The sequence below is a fragment of the Ricinus communis genome, chromosome 2 (genome assembly GCF_019578655.1).
Source record: "Ricinus communis isolate WT05 ecotype wild-type chromosome 2, ASM1957865v1, whole genome shotgun sequence".
Classification (NCBI taxonomy): domain Eukaryota; kingdom Viridiplantae; phylum Streptophyta; class Magnoliopsida; order Malpighiales; family Euphorbiaceae; genus Ricinus; species Ricinus communis.
The window spans coordinates 446,921-467,482 of record NC_063257.1 but is presented as its reverse complement, the minus strand read 5'-3'; the positions used below and the strand labels follow the sequence as shown (position 1 = coordinate 467,482).

Here is a 20,562-nt window from a genome sequence, read left to right as displayed (position 1 = left end):
ATTAAAAATTTCTTTTAATGATTGATTGCAAATCTGCTAAAGAAGTTTTACAAAAAGATGTTCAAAACATAGCTTCCAAATAGATTTTTGCTCATTGGCAAGCTATTCTTTCTGTTTTTTATTTCGAAATCGAATTTATTAGAGTAGATTCGAATTCTATCCCAGACTTTCTAACCAGAGAGTTTCTTCAAAAACAGGAGTGAAAAAAATGCCGAGAAAATCCAAATCCAAAGAAGAGAAATCAACAGCAAGTTCAAAGCCGGTTCAAAGCCCAAAGAAGGACATTCTCCCTTCTTCTTCTTTAAAATCCATCAGAACCTGGACTGAAATTATCCAAGAGGAAATTGATCAAGATCCAATCCAACAACAAGTGGATCAATCCAAAGCAGGTAAAGTCCAACAAATCCAGGAATGGCTTGCTCAGCAAGACCCTGATTTCCTCAAAAGAATGGAGGAATATTCAAAAAAAATAGTTCAATTCCAGGCCGAACCATCTTCAAAGCAAATAATTCTAAAGCCTGAAGCAACTCCAAAGTCGTCGTCCTCCTCCAACAAGGAAAAAGGTATACTCTTTATCCCTTTTCAAAAAACTGAGATAGAAATTTTTCCCCAAAATCTATCTCAAAGTTCAAATAGTATTTCAAAGCCAAATTCTCAAGAAATTGTTTTGTCACAAACAAAACGTTTTAAATCCAATGAGTATTTGGAAAAGCAAAGTTTTCAAAACATTTTAACAGTTGAGGAAGGATTATGTACAGAAAGCCCCTCAAAACTGGTTTCAAAATTTTTCCCTCCAGGATGGTATTTCAAACCCTGAAATATTTCAAAGCCTCAATCTTACTACCAGTCTATCCTTAAGATAACTGATTCTGCCAAATTCAAGCATTTCAAAAAATATAAATCCCATAAAGACCCTGCATACTCTACATGCACTATTCAAAGAATCCTTCACCCTACTGATTGGGGAATGGATTTGCACTCTCCTAGATCTTTTCCAACTTCCCTTCAATGAACCTACCCTTCAAACCTAAATACCTCCTTCAACTACTGGGATTACCAGCAAGCCTGGTTTAATACCTTTCTTCTCCAGAACGAAGGACAAAGCCACTCCTGGCTTTTCTACTTCGATACCAGCCTTATTCAAACTTCAAAGATCCCATACTGGTTCAAACAATGGTGGAATTATTATGGTAATGTCCCTGAAACCATAATTCCAGAAGTCCTTCCTTTGTTTAACCTCTTTAAAGCCAATTACAAACCCAACAAAATAGAGAGACATTTTCCCCCGTTACTTCTATTTTGTTCAAATTTCTTCCTCCCCTGGGTATGTGTCTGGTATTTCCATTTTAACCAATCACCAGATGGAGAAATCATACTTACCCGTAGATTCAAAGTAAAATGGTGGGATAAATTTAACCACCAAGATAAATTATTCCTCAAAGCTGTCCAAAACTTTCTTATAAAAAACAGCTTCTTGCCACCTCCAAAAGAACAAACCACGTTCCTGGCACAGAAGTCCTTTTTAATTCCAAAGCTTGCAGCAGCACAAACAGAAGAAGATTTCTTACAATTAATCAAACAATTGTCGGAAACTGCTTCTTCCAAAGTAAAATCAAAAGCATCATCTTCCTCCTCAAGCGCCAGCACAGCGGCAATCGACTTGGATGATGATTCCAACGAGGATGATTGTTTTAGGATTTTCAAGCCCATTAAATGATATCCTTGTAAAGCCTGTGGGTTGAAAACCAGAAATGGCAGCCCAAAGTGTTTTGTAATGGGCCAAAAGCCCAATATAAAAAAAAGAAAAGAAAAGACAAAAGACAAAAGCAAAAGAAAAAGCTAAAAGCAAAAGATTCTTTCAAAGATATGGCCGACACCTCTCTCCAAAGGTGTGAAGAATTATTGCAAAATTGCAAGACTCCAAATACAAGTAGATCCACCTTTACTCCACTAACAAAAGCATCCAAAGCTCCAAGAAAGGTATCCAAAGCTTCAAGACCTCTATATAAAGAGGAGTTCTCCTTAGAAGACCTCAGACTTCATAATAGAGAGAAGACTTCATACGAAGAAGAGCCTCTTCTATTATTCAAGTCCCACAAAGCCGAAGAAATATAGAGTGAAAAGAGAGAGATTAGAGTGAGAGAGAAATTTTCCTCTTATATTCTCGTACTCCTCTTGTAAGTTTATATTTTCTTCTGTTCAAAGTTTATTTCAAAGATTGTATATTTGTTTCTTGTTTATGTTCAAAGTCTGTAATCATCAATAAAGTTTAAAGTTCATCTTCTTCATCTATCATCTTCTTTATCATCAAGCGTATGCTCTGTGCTTGCCTCGTATAAGGATCCTGCGCATCAGAAACTTATTGAGCTTCTGATCTGTTTCTGATTTTTGTTCTAAGTTATATATATATATATAGTCATGAATGTTACAGTAGCAATTTTTTTTTAAAGGGCGAGCCTAAACACAATTTGAAATTTAAAAAATTATTAAAGGATACTTGGACCCATTTTTCTTTTTTCTTCTTCCTTCCCCTTTCCTTCGCTGCCGCACTTATTCCTCAATTCTCACCAGAAAATTGAAATGAATAGAAGGAGGAGGAGTCGCCCTTGCTGCCACCGCCGGAACAACCTCCCGCCGCCCTCTTTGCAAATCTGATGCCGAATTTAAGCTCTTCACCCTTCAAAACATTTGGGCAGCCCCTCTTCGCTGTTAATCAGTCACCATCCAGCTCCTTCAAGCCTTACCGAAGTTAAAACTTTTTGGCCTCGATCTGATGGCTTCTAGTGGGTTTCAGGTTGATTTTGATAAATTTTAAATTTAATTTTATAATTTTAATTGAGCAAGTCAATTTCATTTATATTAGTCTTATCTAAAGTATTTATTTTCTATTTAACTTGAATTTAATATTACATTAAATATTAATAATTTATTTATTTTATATATAATTATCGTCACTTTTATGAGTCTAACTAGTCTTAATTTACTGAAATAGGATATATATATAGTCATGAGTGTTACAGTAGCAATTTTTTTTAAAGGGGGACCCTAAACACAATTTGAAATTTAAAAAATTGTTAAAGGATACTTGGACCAATTTTTCTTTTTTCTTCTTTCTTTCCCCTTTCTTCGCCGCCGTACTTATTCCTCAATTCTCACAGGAAAATCGAAATGAATAGAAGGAGGAGTCATTGCCTTTGCTGCCACCGCCGGAACAACCTCCCACCGCCATTTTTTTGCAAATCTGACACCGAATTTAAGCTCTTCACCCTTCAAAACATTTGGGCAGCCCCTCTTCGCTATTAATCAGTCACCATCCAGCTCCTTCAAGCCTCACCGAAGTTAAAACTTTTCGGCCTCGATCTGATGGCTTCTGGTGGGTTTCAGGTGGAGATTTTTCTAGTTTCGGGTTCCTCGCAGCTTAAGCTTCGCGCAGCACTTCCGGATTCAAATTCCAACATTGTTGGCTGTACCGGCTTTCAGACCCTAGTGTTTTCCGAACGCACAAAACTTTAGATTTTTTGCTCGGTAGAAAATCTATTTGAACTCGGTAAATTATTTAAAAAATTTAGAAAATATTATCATCATTAATTATTAATTATAAATAAATAAATAAATAATTTAATTAATTGTTAGATTAATAATGAATATTACGGATTGATTAGTAGAATAAGGAAATTATTTGGCTTTGTAATAATTGTAGTTATGAATAATTAAATCAAAACTCGGAGAAATTATTTGTGAGTTGAATCGGGAAATAAATCAAATGACAAACTGTTTATTGTTAATTGTGAATTACGTTGTGTTGCAGAGTCAAAAAAATGATACAGATAGGGGTGACCCGACTCATGTTAAATATTTGTTGAATATTAAAAGTATTTCTAGCAGATTCTGAACTTGTTATAGAGGGATAATTGCCCGTATTTTATGGGAGATTTTACCGAATTCTCGGTAGATTTTTCTAGTTGGGATTTTTAGGTAGACAAGCTCTAGGAGCCTAAGGCTAGAGTTAATTATGAAATATCTTTATTGATTGAATTATTTATGTGAATAAATAATCCGACGGTTTAGCCCACTTCACCCAAGGCATAGGAGCAGCTGGAGGGAGTCGTCAGAACTATAAGTTAAAGTCATATAATCTATTGCACATGTCATATCCACATTTAAATGAAATTTTATTTAACTAATAATTATTATGATTATTCTTAATAATATGAGTATCATTATATTTTATTTTCAGTACTTTCAATATTAGTAGTACTGTTTTCTTTTTCTTTTGTCATTACATTTATTATTATTATTGTTTTCCATTGTAAGATCACTGGATGATCAACAATTTTGAGAGTTTGCTTTTACACGGACTTTCGAGAATAAATATTGGACAGGGAAAAAAAAGTCAACCTCCTATTTAAGTAGATGTACATTTCTTAGTGGGAATGAAAAGCCAGTACCCTTATCATAACAAGGCAAGTTTAGTTGACATACCACTTTTTTCCAGCAAAGGAATCGAGAAGATACTTCACATTTTATTCATTTTGTAAAGAAAGAGGGCTACTTCATGACCTGCTACTAATAATTGAAATGGTTCACAATGAGTTTGGTCATTATCATTATACTGGTTAGGACAAACCCTTTCGGTCTCTCATGTCGTGTTCACAACAATCTTAACACTACGTTCCGGCGATGAAGGAATGATATGAACAAGTAGCCAACCATGGGTGTAGTGAGGGGTGGGCTTTGAAAGAATATATTTTTAAAATCAATCCTATCCGTAGGTGCCTAATGCCAGTCTTCGAGACAAGTGAATCAATAGTATCAACCTTTTCAGCATTATTAATTTATGCTCATTATAATTGATGTTATTTAATTTTAGTATTTAATGTTAGATTGAATAATATTATGAAGTTTTTTGTATCATGTTACTTTATTGTTATTGATGCTAAACTTAAAATGTGGCTTGTGACGAGACAACAGTAAAACATGCCACCTGATGGGTTGCATCAGGACCGTGTGCATACCGGTTTAAATCAGAGACAGATAATAGGAAAATTTTCAGTGATGTGCCCTGGTCGAGCATAGCTCTTTGGGCTTATAGAATTTTGAATTGCCGGATGAAGATCCCTGCTCGAGCATTGCTCTTTAGGCGCCAATTGTAGCAATACTTAAGTGACCAGACTGGATTTAAGGACCCTGGTCGAGCTTTGCTCTCTCGGTGCCAGTCTTGGTGGAGGCTTATAGAATTAGAGTTTAGGGTTTTACTGAGGTACTCGCCCCGTAAATATTAATACTATATTTTTCGAACTATGACATGTCACACATTTTATTATATAATGCTTAATACTATTTAAATAAGTATCTTATTTGGATGGTTGTATCTATTTTTGGATTATATGATTTTAAGTCACTTTTGAGACTGACAGTCTCAATTTAATTTTTTAGATGTCAACTAGGTTTTTTGCAGTTCTTTTCCTTGGCAGCACGACTTTCTCCTTATTCGAGCTTAATGTAATTGAATTTATTTGTATATCTGATTATTAAAATTCTAGATTCTCTGCAGTAGTTATTCTAAAACCTTTTATTTTCTTTGTCATGTTAAACTAACTGTATAACTGTTATCTAATTCTGCTGAATGACTTATTTAATATGTAGTATTTGTGTGGTTGAATATTAGCAGTGAAATATTGTTATAGTGGATAAAAGTATATTTTAAATTGAGTTATTGATTAGCAATGGTTGCTATAGTGTGGGTGGCCTGTGCTTACCTATTCTCTAGCGCCGGTTACGGGCCCACAGATTGAGTCGTGATATTTATAATTAGAATTATTATCTAATTAGAAAACTAATTTATTAATTAATATATTATTAAAATATAATAAATATTCTTTAAATAATTATTATCTAATTAGAAAACTAAGCATTATCTAATTAGAAATCTAAATAATTATTAATATATTATTTTGTAGAATTAGAATTAATGTTTAATCACAAATATAATTTATTAATCAATAAATTAATAGAAAAAATAATAAAATTACACATAAGCTTGAATCTCATGTGTCAAACTAAGTCTACATATAAAAATAAAGATTATATTGTTAAAAATTAAGTATACATGTAATTTTTTTTTATATTTTAGCAAATTGATATATATAGTTTCTTGTTCATGGAACGATGTATATATTTAGCGAATAATGCTATCATTTCAAAAAACAGTAATTTTACACAGACCAAGTTATGTAATTGAATTTAGATACTACAATCATAATAGATAATTTCATGAACTGTTAATGTTTTACTGTTAATAATTTTATATTTATATATTATATATTTTAAATTATTAATATATATTTCAATTTTATTGGCAAATTTGAATTTATTGAAGTTAATATTTAAGGTGTAATTGTTTTTTCCGTTCAGAAGTTACTGAACCAAGCCCGAATTGAGTTATACAGTCCAAATTTAATAATTAAATCGCTATTAAGCTTCGCAATATTTTGACTCGAGACGTATAATAAAACCACAAATTATAATGAATGAAGAGAATTCTGTTTTTTATGGACAGAATAAAGAGAATTCTTATTACTAACATTTAATAGATATCATAAAAATAAATAGGAGTGTATGAGATTTAACATGAATCGGCCCAATAAAATTCATGAAAGCGAAATAAAATCTAAAAGAAAAAAAAGTATAAATTATTAAATTGGAGGTCGAGAAATGGAATTTTTTTTAAAAATAATTATAAAAATACTCTTTTCTTTTATATTTTCAAAATTATTGCTGCTATTTTCCTTTTTTATTTTTTAAAAATTAATTTTAAATATTTTATAAATATTTAACGTATATTATATTTTAGTATATATATAATGCTTGCTATTAAGCATTTAAGTTAAATTTTATTTCATTTAGAAAAGCTTGAAATACTTAACATATATTTAATGTATAATATTTTTAAATATATATTTTTTTATTATTATTTACGTTAAAGTATATTAGATATTGAAAGTTGTAGTAATTTATCTAATTTTTCATATATTTCCAGAATATTTTGAAATCTCTAAATTAGAAAATAATTTTTTATATTAATATTACAAAATTAAATAAAATATAATAATATTTTAAACTTATTTTCTATAATAAATATATTAAATATATACATTTTTTATAAAGTATATCAGATAAAAGATTAAACTGAATATTTTTAAAATAAATTTTATTTTAAAATATTTTTATAAATAAAATTTTATTTTAAAATATTTTTATTTATTTTGAAATATTTTTATCTTCAGTAATTTTTATAAATATCTTATATTTTGGTTAGTATTTTACTAAAAGATACCCACAAACGTTTAAAAGAGTAGATGAGAGGGAAACTGAGCCATAGAGAAAGCCCATGGACATAGAGATTGGAGTTGACGTCGGGCCCAAAACAACCTAACATTATCATCACAATATATATTTTAATTTTTTTAAAAAGAAAAAGCAAAAGAAAAATATCACAAAAGAGCATTACGAAGCCAATTGTTTGTGAGAGGCAAGAAGCACAAAGAAAACACAAATCAACTACAAAGACATAATAAAGCTTAGGTGTAACGCAGCCAATAATTGGAAAGCACACAGATTGGTGACGTGTCATGAAATTTCCAAATCCCGCCTAAACCCCCCAATTTCATTTCGTGCGCAATTGAATTTCAATTTCCCCTAGACTTATTAATATCTCCGCCTTTCACCTTATCAAGCCCTCCCTCACAATTCACACCTTCCCTTTCTCTCTCTCTTTCCTTTTAACTTAATTTTATTTTTAAATATATATATATTTCCCTTTCTCTATCAAACCCTAACCCTAACTCACCAAACAGGTAAATTTCACCGATTCTCGACGATTCTCCACTATTTTCTTCCTTTCTATATTGTTTTATAGGCTGATCCGCTCTTAATTTTACAGGATTCGTCATGAAGGGAGGTAAATCGAAGGCTGATGCCAAGAACAGCAAGTAAGTTTTTCTTTTCCCCTATATATTTTGTTTTTTCGTTTTGACTCGATAAATATGAAAATCATGGCTTTGTAGATCTTAGATCTGAAGAAGATTTTGACTCTGTGTAGATGTTGTTGTATTTTTGTGCATATAGATATTTGTGTGTCTCTTATTGTGACGTGGTTATTTGTACGGCGATAGGCTCTCCGTGAACAAGAAGCCTGTCAAGGCTACTAAGAAAGCGGGTAAGGCAGCCAAGGACCCTAACAAACCTAAGAGGCCGGCTAGTGCTTTCTTTGTTTTCATGTAAGCATCATTCTTAACCCTGGATTAGTCCTTTTCTTTTGGGTCAAAAAGTAAACAGCAATTTTTTTTGGAATTGTAAATCTCATCTGTGTACAACAATTTGATAGGGAGGAGTTCAGAGAGCAGTACAAGAAGGAGCATCCTAAAAACAAATCTGTTGCCGCTGTGAGTTTTATAATAAGGATTTATGAACTTTTAGCTAGTTGATAATTTTTAAATGTTGATTATTTATTTCTGTTTGGTAAAATTGTTTAGGTCGGCAAAGCTGGTGGAGACAGATGGAAATCAATGTCTGAATCTGTAAGTACTTTGTTGTAGTTTGGCTCACTTCTATGGATTTTAATGTTTGTAAATTTGTTAATTTTTTTCTCAATTGAATGATAAATAGGAGAAGGCACCTTTTGTTGCTAAGGCTGAGAAGCGTAAGATTGAGTATGAGAAGAAGTTGAAAGCCTATAACAAGGGACAGGTGCTTTTCTCTTTCGCATGGACTGGTTGTTAATTATGTAATTTCAAATTTTGTTGGCATGGTTTTGATTTTGTGATTCTTCAGGCTGAAGGACCCAAGGAAGAAGAGGAGTCTGAGAAGTCAATGTCTGAGGTGAATGATGAGGAGGAAGATGATGAAGAGGGCAGTGCGGAGGTTGGTTGAATTGATCTTTATGTGAATTTTGTGATCAAGTCTTGTTTGGATATATGCTGACTTCTCTTTATTTTAAATATTAAATTAATGCAGGAGGATGACGACGAGTAGGAAGTTGGCAAGGAAAATAGCATAGTCATGTAGGGCTGTGACAATGTTGGAACAACAACTCATGTTAATGGTTGGGATATTTGCCTGTTATTTTTTTTGTTACTTTCGTCTTCTAAAGAGAAGGATAGGATGTCTCCTGCTCCCTCTTATTTTCTCCTTCTCTGTTATGGGAAAAAATATTAATAGTTGTAGAAGGGATATTGCTTCTGTGTACTCTTGCACCAAAATTAATGATTTAGCTAAGTGGTTATCTTTTGTAGAGAATGTGGTCCCTTCAATCTTATATGATTGCTAGACTTTACATTTTGATTCTAGATTGGATTGTTGTGCATTACGTTGTTTGGCTCCATTGTAATGCATATTTGAATCCTTCGTGAAATCTTAAATCTTGAATCTTGAACTTGGTCCATTTTCATTGTTTTGATATTTATGTCAGTTAGAAATGTAACCAGGCTTGTATATTCAAAAGTGATATTTTCATTTAGATGTTTGTACACAGAATGTACGATTTTTTGATTATATTTAAACTTTGGTATTAACTACAGAATTCTGATATTAAATCTCGTGTACATATGTGGTCTATTACTCTATTTACTTATTGGTGCTTGAACAATTGGATGGTGTGTTCTTAGAATGTTGTATTAACGCCGAAAGTTTTATTTGACTGTTGTTTTCTATGGTTGGGGTTTCTCTCTTTTGGGGCATTAGGGTTGACTACTTTTTGCATGAAATCAGCTTGTTTGTGGGATCTATCAACTGATTGGATAATCTATGTCAACGCTAATGATTGGTTTCAGACGCAAGTGGTGGCTTCTTTTGTTTTTGTGTTTTTTTTTTTCTTCTCTTTTGAATCTGATAAGAATATTATAGTTCTACGTTAAACTTGACTGATATGATTTGGTACTCCCGGCCCTTGCATTCTCTTTGATAGGCTTCTAGCTGGCTAAATCAAAAACTTGATTTGTGTCCGACGTTATATGATCGTTGTTGAAATTTTTTATTGCAGGCCTCTCGTTTTTAGTTTGCTAATTTTATAATAGGAACTTCTATTCAGCCAATTGTCAAAGATTAGATGAGATAGTTGCAAATGCGAGTGTTACAAATGTTGAATTAATCGGTTACGTGTTTATCATATCCCTGGTGCTGCTAATTGATTCACATTTTATCAAGCTGTAGTCCGAAATAAGCTTAACTGTAAGTTAATGTTCTCTGAAAAAGATATAAATAATGAATGAGGAATCTGTAGTTTGCAAAGTAATCTTGTTCTGTATTTATCACAAAGGCAATGCAAGTGTGAAAATCGAATCCTCGATGGTCATTCGGCAGATTTTTACTAAATCCTTGGTGTCACAAGGGGCAGGATGATTGTTCTGATATTGCATTATAGAGTAGTACAAGCTATTTTAGTTAACATCAAATGTTCAAAGAATATCTTCAAGAAATAGGCAGTCTGTAGCCAACAACAGGATCAGATGTATAAAAGGTGGTTCGATCATACTTGTTAAGTGGAACATTGAGCTCAAATCTTTTTGGTAAATCTGGATTAGACAGAAACCAGCGTCCAAATGCAACTAAATCAGCACCTCCATTGGCAACTACTGCATTACCAGTCTCTTTCGTAACCTCCAGCAACAATAAACGTTCCCTTGAAACCCTTTCTCATAGGCAAGAGACTATGTTGGGTCTGCTACGAGTCAAACTTTTTGATCATCCTCGGCTCTATCATATGACAATATAGAATTCCACATCTGTTTAGCGACTCTACCATGTACAAGCCAAGAGCTTCAGGGTTGGAATCACTACAGTCATACTCTGCAAATGGCGAGAGTCCAATCTCATCAGCTACCGCTTCAACTACTTGTAGTGGAAAGCGGCAACGATTTTCTAAGCTCCCTCCATATTTGTCTGTCCGAATATTCACCATGTCTTTCAGAAATTGATCAATTAGGTATCCGTTTGTCCCATGAATCTCCACTCCGTAAAAACCTGTAATATTAAACCATGAATTTTAATTTCTTGTGCAACTAATCAGATTATAAAATGAAAAAAGCAAGATTTTGTGATTCTAAGTGAGCATATAAACACGTATGTGATACCAATCAAAAAGGCATTTTTCGGACAAATAAATGGATTATCCTTGGCTTGTTTCAGGTATTCTAATAAGTAATATCCAAACGCCCTCGTATTTGCCAGGTGCTATTGCTGGTACACAGTATTTATTACATCAGTTGAGCATTTGCTTTCTCTCATCCGTGACACTTTACTATGTAATTACATGTCAGCACCATGTCATGATCATTCTTGTAGTACCCAACATATCAATGCCATTTCAATTATGCCACGTGCTAGTAGAACCTTAGACATGTTGAGGAGAAAAAAAATATCTCATTGGAAGCACGAAACAGTATAAAAGGGTTTTTATCCAGTTATTGGTCTTCCATACTTCAAGCTTGGATTGAACAAATGTTGTTTAACAGGCTTCATAGTTCTACCCTTTCTGCAAATGTTCTCATTGATGCTGATAACATTGTGTTGAATAATGAGAATATTTCTTGGCATCCCCCGCCTGTTGGCTGGATCAAGTTAAATGTTGATGGTGGCGTTAAGGATGGCAAGGCAGGGACTCAGTCTATTGGGGTTTGTTCAGTTTTGGAAGCAGACTTTGGAGTATTCTTTCTGGTTTGGATTTGGCTTGGGATCTTGGTTATCGTCAGGTGATTGTTGAGTCTCATTCGAAGGAAGCAGTTGATATTCTTACTACTTCTGCACTTCTGCTGGTTTTCCTGATAATAGTTGCGATATTGCATCTGTTGTTCGTTCCTCTCTAGCTAAGAATTGGCAAGTTCAGATTCAGCATATTCTTCTAGAAGGGAACCAGTGTGCTGATTGGGCTTCTAAGCAAGCTCATTGGATTTCAATGGGGTGTCACTAAAGCTGTCCTCTCCTCCATCTGGTTTAAGGCAGCTTCTGTTAACTGATGCTTTGGGTATCCGCAAAACTCTTGGAAAAACAGCAATTATATTTTGTGTGTGCAGCAATAGGATTTAGTGCTGATGACTCTTTGACAGTCTAACTACACATGGTTTCTGACAGAAGTCATGAAGAATTCAAGCATCAAGACCATTCTTGCTTGGGAACACAAAAGAAGGTCTTGATTTTCCTAGTTGATAATAGTGACCAAGAAAAAAACAACACTCTCATTGAGACACAGTTTAAATCTCCCACTGCAAAAAAGAAAGAAAAACTCTTATCGTACTAATGTATATGTTACTGAGCATATCATAACCTGCTTCAATAGCATTTCTTGCAGCCACTCTGAAGTCATTGACAACCTGAGGAATCTCCTCAGTCGTGAGCCGACGAGGAGGAGGAAAGTCTGCTGGGGTGGTGCCGTCAATATGAACTTTAGCTGTTATTGGCTTGTCAGTACTAGCTATGGGAGGCTGTCCATTAGGCTGAAAACCTGTCTAAGATGCGATACACTTGAATTTGGTGCTAACAATTAATCATCAGAATATATAGAATAGATTTCTATTGTCCATTTCTTCTTTAATTTCGACAATCAGTTTAAATGGTCATGCATCTAACTCACAATTATAAGAAGCCCTCCCTGCATGCCATAATTGGCAGAAAAATATGCCTCCTTTCCGATGAACTGCATCAACAATAGGTTTCCATTGTGAACGTTATGTTTAAACTTGTTCTATAGTCAATTCAGTTAGTTTATTGCTGGTCTTTAGGAGATAGTTTATTTAGAAGTCTATTTTTATGCAAAATAAACCATGCGATGAGGGATTAATTTAGTCATCCATAATACATGCTGTTAGGAGTTTCTTAGTTGCTGAATTTGTGTAACAAACTCCACTCCCAAGTTGTATAAGTAGGAGGTGGAGTTGAGTTTTTTTAATATATATATTCATTTTTTTCTAGATGTACTGTTGTTCCTTATATTGAATGCAAAAAGAATTTGCTTCAAACACTTATAACTTGTGCCTTTAATATTAATTCTGTCTTTTGTGAGTTCTTGAGTAATAGAAACGTTGGTTTATCCAACAGCTGGTATCAGAGCAAGGCGATCGAATTCCAAAATATGTCTCACCTTAAGATAGAAAACTCGAGATTGAGAGACAGGGAATCAACCACATACCCACCCAACAACAATTCTCCAACAGATAATGACAAGGATGGATCTGTGTCATTGAAGTATCCAATGCTGACTAGGAGCAATTATACAGCATGGGCCATCAAGATGGAGGTGTTCATGATGGCTCAAGGAGTATGGGAGGCTGTGGAGGCTACAGGACCTGTTGAAACTAGGAAGGACAAGATGGCTCTTGTGGCCATTTATCAAGGCATAAGTGAAGATACTCTACTTCAGTTAGGCGCCAAGAAGACTGCCAAGGAAGCATGGAACATGCTAAAGACCATGAACCTTGGAGCCGAGAGGGTGAAGGAAGTCAGAACTTAATCATTGTGGAGAGAGTTTGAAGCCATGAAGATGAGTGATGGAGACAGTATTGATGATTTTACTGGAAAGCTTCAGATTGTTGTCAACAAGCTAAGAGGGCTAGGCAACACTGTGGAAGAAGAACTGGTGGTGAAGAAGTTGCTGAGATCAACTTCATCAAAGTTCCTACAGATTGCATCCACAATTGAGGAGTTTGGTGATCTGAAAACCAAGACCACATATGAGGTTATTGGATCACTCAAAGCTCATGAGGAGAGGATGCAAGGACATGGAGTCAAGGGAGATGAAATTGTTCTTCTCACCAGAGCAGAATGGAAGGCAAGAGAAGACAACAAGTCTCAAAAGAAGAACTCCAAGGATCAAAGAAACAACAGTCGTGGAAGAGGCAGAGGCCGTGGAAGAGGCAGAGGAAGTGGTGGTTCTCAAAGGAAGGAGGAAGAACCTCAACAGAAAAGGGAGTTTGACAAGTCAAAGATCAAATGCTATGGTTGCAGGAAGATGGGTCATTTTGCCTCTGAGTGCTCAACAAAGGAGAAAGATGAGCGGGCAAACTTGACAGAGAAAGATGATGAGCTTGCACTGCTAATGATTGAGACTTGTGAATTGACAAAATCACAAGCCTCACAGAACAAAGTAAGTGAGCAGACTACAAGTGGAAGAGCCAACAAGGAGTCAAGTTGTTACTTTTACACTGGAGCAAGCAACCATATGACAGGTGACATAAGTTGCTTTACAGACATTGATCAATCCATTAGTGGTAAGGTCAGGTTTGGAGATGGCTCAGTTATTGATATACATGGGCTAGGGTCAGTGTTGTTCCAATAGAAAAAATGGAGAGCACTTAACTTTGTCCAATGTGTACTATATACCGAAATTGAAGAGCAACATCATAAGCCTTGGGCAACTTGATGAAGCTGGCATCAGAGTTATCATAGAGGAAGGTGCCTTGAGGGTCTATGACAGCAAAAAAAGACTCATAATCAAGGTGAAAAGGCAACACAACAAGCTCTTCATTGCAAACCTAGAGATAGCTCAGAAAATCTGTTTAGTGGCAAGCTTGACAGATAAGGCTTGGCTATGGCATGCTAGGTATGGTCATCTGAACTTTCAAGCTTTTAGAAGGCTAATAAGTCAAAATATGGTGGAGGGAATGCTAGAAATTGCTCAAGTAAACCAAGTCTGTGATGGTTGTGTGATAGGGAAGCAACACAGAACTGCATTCCCACAAAAAGCAGTGTTTAAGGCAACACAAAAACTTGAATTGGTCCATGGAGACTTGTGTGGACCAATTACACCAGCTACACCAGGAGGTAACAAGTACTTCCTACTTCTTGTTGATGATTATTCACGTTTTTTGTGGGTAACACTACTGAAAGACAAGAGTGAGGCTTTTGATGCTTTTAAGAAATTTAAAAGTCTAGTGGAGAATGAAGTTGCACGAAAGCTAAAGTGTTTCAGGACAGATCGAGGGGGAGAGTTCACTTCTCTTGAGTTCAAGAAATTCTGTGATGATGAAGGAGTGAAGAGACACCTCACAACACCATATTCTCCTCAACAAAACGGAGTTGTTGAGAGGAGAAACCAGACTATTATGGAGATGGCAAGAAGCATCATGAAAACCAAGCAGGTGACAGCTAAGTTCTTGGTGAGGCAGTGAAAACTTCAGTGTACACTCTGAATAGAGCTCCAACAAAGAGTGTAGAAAAAATGACACCCTATCAAGCATGGCGTGTGAAGGCTCCAAATGTACAACATCTGCGTGTATTTGGGTGTCTTGCCCATACCAAGGTTGTGTCACCTCATCTTACTAAGTTGGAAGACAGAAGCATCAAGACTGTTCTGCTTGGTTATGAGGATGGGTCCAAGGCTTACAGATTGCTGGATCCAATCAAAGGAAGAGTCATAGTGAGCAGGGATGTTGTATTTGAGGAAGAGAAAAGCTGGTCATGGTTGGATGATCAAGGAGCAGAAAAGACAGATTTTGGTGGGACTTTCTCAGTCCAAGTAAGCCAAGAAGAACATAGAGGGAGAGATGTAAATCAAATGCCAAGTTTCCATGAGGAAAATGAAGCTATAACTCCTCCTCAAACTGCTCAAGTTTCTCCTCAAAGTATACCAAGGACAAGCTCTAGTTCAAGCTCGAGTGAAAGGCACCAGAACTTCAGATCTCTACAGGAAATCTATGATGCAACTAGGGAAATAGATGAAGAAGCAGGACTGTGCTTCTTGTTTATTGAAAAACCCTCTACCTATACAGAAACTGTTAAGAACAAGAACTGGAGAGAAGCTATGGCATTGGAGATTGGTTCCATACAGAAAAATAGGACCTGGGAGCTATCTGACTTGCCAAAGAATCACAAGGCCATTGGTTTGAAGTGGGTCTTCAAGTTGAAGAAAGATCCAGAAGGGAAGATAATCAAGCACAAGGCCAGATTAGTAGCAAAGAGATATGTGCAGAAATATGGAGTTGACTACAAGGAAGTGTTTGCTCCAGTAGCAAGGTTGGAAATAGTGAGGACTCTGCTTGCATATTCTGCACAAAGAAAGTGGGATGTCCATCATATGGACGTCAAAACGGCTTTTTTAAATGGAAAGCTAAAGGAAGAAGTGTATGTAGCACAACCAGAGGAATTTGTAGATGAAGGCAATCCAAGCAAAGTGCTGAAGTTGCATAAAGCCCTGTATGGGTTAAAACAGGCACCAAGAGCTTAGAATGAGAAGCTGGATGAGTGTCTAAAGTCTTTGAGTTTCAAAAGATGTCCAATTGAGCATGCTCTGTACATGAAGAAGACAAGAGAAGATGTCATAATTGTGGGAGTGTATGTGGATGATCTCATCCTCACAGGCTCAAGTGCAGAACTCATCAAGAAATTCAAACAGGAAATGATGCAGAAATTTGAGATGAGTGATCTGGGGCTCCTAAGTTACTACTTGGGGATAGAGGTGAAGCAAAATGGAGAAGCCATAACACTGTGCCAGTCAGCCTATGCAAGAAAAATTCTTGAGAAAATGGGAATTACAGATTGCAACACTTGTCATATTCCTATGGAGCCAAGGTGCAAACTGAGCAATTATGATGGAGAGCCATTAGTGGATGCAACCACGTACAGGAGTATTATTAGAAGCTTGAGATATCTGGTAAACACTCGCCCAGATCTTGCAGTTGGAGTTGTAAGCAGATACATGGAGGCTCCAACCACTGCACACATGAGTGCTGTCAAGCAGATTCTGAGGTTTGTAAGAGGAACACTTGATGTGGGATGTGTGTACAAGAAAGACCAAGCAAATGAAGATTTGGTTGGTTATAGTGACAATGACCTTGCAGAAGACACTGATGACAGGAAGAGCACAACTGGTGTGATGTTCCTCCTTGGAGAAAGTCCTATCACTTGGATGTCACAGAAGCAGAGAATTGTGGCACTCTCATCATGTGAAGCTGAGTACATTGCAGCAACAGGGAGTGCTTGTCAAGGGATTTGGCTCACAAGGCTGATGGAAAGCCTAAGAGGAGATAGACAAGGGATTTGTTCCTTATATTGAATGCAGAAAGAATTTGCTTCAAACACTTATAACTTGTGCCTTTAATATTAATTCTGTCTTTTGTGAGTTCTTGACTAATAGAAACGTTGGTTTATCCAACATGCTTCCACTTGTTCACTTGTCCAAATCCCAGGAGTATTCCCACCACTTTATTATTTTTTAGAAAGAGAAATAAAACAAAAGGAGTAACTAGTCCAGGTAAGATATATTAACAAATAGCATATATATGATGAGAACAATAGAGAGGTCAGGGCAGATTTATAGAAGATGAGAAGAAACTTTAAGATTAATTACTTATGTGCAATGTCTGAAATACCATTGGCTTCTCCAATCAAGAAACCACCCTCTGTTGTTCTTTGACAGTAATACAAGATAGCTTGTGGTTGAGCAGTGAAATTGTAAGATCTCAACCTTGACTAGGGGCCAAATATCAAAACTTCTAGCAGTCGGCTCTGGACATTCAAAACTTCTGCTTGATCAATGAATATATATATTATTCATCCATAGTCTAGTTTCTGTATCAAGATTCATTATTTCATCATTTCGTAGATACCAACCTGTGGGAGAGGTTAAAATTCCCCATGCTGAAAGGAGTCAAAAGAGGTGTTGGTGATGATGATGGTTCCTCCATTTCTTGTCACTTCTTGGTGCTATCTTCTTTAGCCAATCTCTTCCACAGTAATGGATTGGAGATAATGTTTCCTAGGTAACTCAAAATAAGGTTCTCCTTTCAAGAAATTATATAATAAAATAGTAATCAACGGTAACAAAATAATACATGTTAAGATTATTAAAAAAATAAACATTATCCAGTAACCAATTTTTTTTTTAAAAATATTTTTGTTGTACTCTTTCTTCATGTATTGTTCTTATATTAGATGAATTTGTATTTCTCTCAAGTTTTATTAACCAAATACGTTTACACAGGAGAAACTAGAGATTGTTTTGTAGTGTTAGGACTAATTAATTAGCTTCTTCATAGTTCTGGATTGATATATAGAAATTGCTCGAATATTTAATTTCACCTCTATACTTGATCGATTTAATTTTTAATATCTTTTAATTATTATTTTGATGTATTGATACTCTTTTCTTAATCTCTTTCACTTCTATATATGTGTTTTTATTATTTCTATTCACTTATAAGAAATTAAATAATCACAAATAAAAATATAAAAATACATATATATAAAAGTAAAATAGGTGACAATAATAAATTATAAATATAAATCGAGAATGTTATAAATTAATGAAATAATCAAAAAAATGTTAGAAATTGAATTAATAGAAAATTTGAAGGTGAAACTACCAATTAAAGCCTATGAGAACTCTTCATTGATAAAACATCTTAAAATTGTGACTGTTCTTTTAGTGATTGAAGTTTTCCTAACATATGTAATTGCTGGAATTCAATTTAATTGAATATTATTTACATTTTATATATTAAAAAATTCATAGTCGGTAAAACTATAAGTGAAATACTCTGAATATGTTTTTAGAAAAAACTGAGATATACAAATTTTGATTTAATTTTGTGCAAATTAATATATATATTTCTGATATCTAAATTTTTTATAACACATGCATTTAATTTTTGACATGTAAAATTTTTGTTTTGACATGTGTACTATTTTTGACACATATGATTTAAGCTTATGTGTAATTTATTATATTCTTAATTAAACACTGACTCTAACATAAAAATAATATATTTATTATTTATTATATTTTAATATTATATTAACTCATAAAAATTGTTTAATCAAATAATAATACTAATTATATTTTAAAAAATAGTATATTAATTATATTTTAATATTATGTTAACTAATAAATAGTTTTCTAATCAAGTAATGATACTAATTCTATCCTAAAAAATAGCATATTAATAATATTTTAATATTATATTAAATAATAAGTTAATTTTTTAATTAGATAACAATTCTAATTCTAGAAAATAATATCTTAAATTATATTTTTAATATTATATTTAATAATAATTTTTTAATTATATAGTAAAATTTTAATCTTAAAAATTGTAATATTTAAGTTATATAATACTAAAATTAATTAATAAATATTTTAAAATAATTTCTATATTATTGTATTAATAAAATTTAAAAATTTAAAAAATTTCAAAATAATTAATTTGCTATTATTGTTTAAATATTTATAAAATATTATAAGATATTAAAAATTTTATTAAATTATATCTATCGATTTAATTTTATAATCAAATAATAATAGCAGTCGCGTAATGTACGAACAAACTACTAATTTAAATTAGATTCTAACGGATGATTTATTATAATTGGTAAACAAAGCCTAAAGAATGTGAACTTATTTGTCAAATTAATAAACCCAATACTGTGTTTGAGAGAATAAAATCATTAAATATAAAAATACTTCTATTTATGTGAAAACTTGGAAATGAATAGTGACCTTTTAGGTGGAAAAAGGTCATGGATAGTGTCTTTAGTGTAGATATTTGACTGGGAAATGTTAAGAAAATAAATATATGAAAAGCACCAATCTGTACCCATGCTTTCAATTTGATCCCCAATCTAAATTTTCTTGCAATTTCATATCTAACTTATCAATTTCCTTAGCCATATGAGGGGTCTGTTATAATTCGTTTGACTGTCATTAACACCCGAGACTTCTATAGATATAAACTACTTCTAGAGTTTCATTTAACAACTCAATTAAAATTTTGGGTGAAATAATTATGAGATTTAGAATTCAATTGATTTTCATACTATTAACTAAATACTTCAGCATAAGATAAAATAATTCTATATCTGTCACACTGATATAAAACATGTGAATGAATTATATGGAGTAGACGAGCCATCTAAGTTTAATACATTCACATAGTTTAGACAGTGATGGCTAAACTTATGTTATTTTTACCTCTTGCAAATTGATAAATTCAAATTCAAGTGTTATTAGGAAAATGAGAACCAAATCTCATAAGAGTTCGGTTCGGTCATCTCATATAAGCATTCAGTTCGAATTAAGAATTCTCAAAAAATTATTATTTATCGTTGTATCTTTTACTCATTCAACTCATAGATAATTTTTACTTCTTTACTCGAGTTAATTTGATGGTTGTAGTGAATATTTAACATAAAACTAATAGTCTTTTTTATTGTCTACATGAAGAGCAAAAGAACTTTACACGATCTCGTTAATTTTTTTTAGATAAATCATCAATTGGCACTGTTTTTGGAAAGACTCTCATCGAGCTCGATTCTCTTAATTACACATTCTATATTGACTAAGAATCAAGAAGATTCAAGGCTTGTAATTTTTCACATGTAACCAAATGAATCCAAGTTAGAAACTGAAAAGATTTGAGAGTATGAAGAATATCTACGCAGGAAAAGAGAGTACAAAAGAGAACTGCTCACCCTGACATGCACGAATACGAAGAATCAAGTATCTACTGAGCATATATATCAATTTTGTGTAAAGAAGCAAAGGGAAGGGGAAGTGGTAGACCAAATCATGAAGAAGGG

At 33.7% G+C, this 20,562-nt stretch overlaps 2 protein-coding genes and 1 pseudogene across 2 annotated transcripts; 2 read left to right on the top strand and 1 right to left on the bottom strand.

The window, feature by feature from the left end:
* Positions 1–7,655: 7,655 nt before the first annotated feature.
* LOC8273625 (high mobility group B protein 3) lies at positions 7,656–9,297 on the top strand. The gene is made up of 8 exons (XM_002510643.4): positions 7,656–7,856; positions 7,943–7,991; positions 8,175–8,279; positions 8,387–8,444; positions 8,535–8,579; positions 8,668–8,748; positions 8,833–8,922; positions 9,016–9,297. The coding sequence occupies exons 2-8, from the start codon at positions 7,951–7,953 to the stop codon at positions 9,031–9,033; spliced, it is 438 nt and encodes a 145-aa protein (XP_002510689.1). The 5' UTR covers positions 7,656–7,856; positions 7,943–7,950; the 3' UTR covers positions 9,034–9,297.
* Positions 9,298–10,334: 1,037 nt separating this feature from the next.
* Positions 10,335–11,321, bottom strand: LOC8273626 (annotated as a pseudogene).
* A 4,961-nt stretch (positions 11,322–16,282) lies between these two features.
* On the top strand, positions 16,283–17,041 carry LOC125369159 (secreted RxLR effector protein 161-like). Its single transcript, XM_048370867.1, has one exon. The coding sequence runs from the start codon at positions 16,283–16,285 to the stop codon at positions 17,039–17,041; it is 759 nt and encodes a 252-aa protein (XP_048226824.1).
* Positions 17,042–20,562: the final 3,521 nt, after the last annotated feature.

Excerpts from the sequence above, each read along its gene's own strand:
- LOC8273625 (XM_002510643.4), top strand. The coding sequence starts at position 7,951 with ATGAAGGGAGGTAAATCGAAGGCTGATGCCAAGAACAGCAA. Across the intron at positions 8,280-8,386 it reads AGTGCTTTCTTTGTTTTCAT|GGAGGAGTTCAGAGAGCAGT; the intron begins GTAAGCATCATT and ends ACAATTTGATAG. Across the intron at positions 8,749-8,832 it reads AAGCCTATAACAAGGGACAG|GCTGAAGGACCCAAGGAAGA; the intron begins GTGCTTTTCTCT and ends GTGATTCTTCAG.
- LOC125369159 (XM_048370867.1), top strand. The coding sequence starts at position 16,283 with ATGAAGAAGACAAGAGAAGATGTCATAATTGTGGGAGTGTATGTGGAT.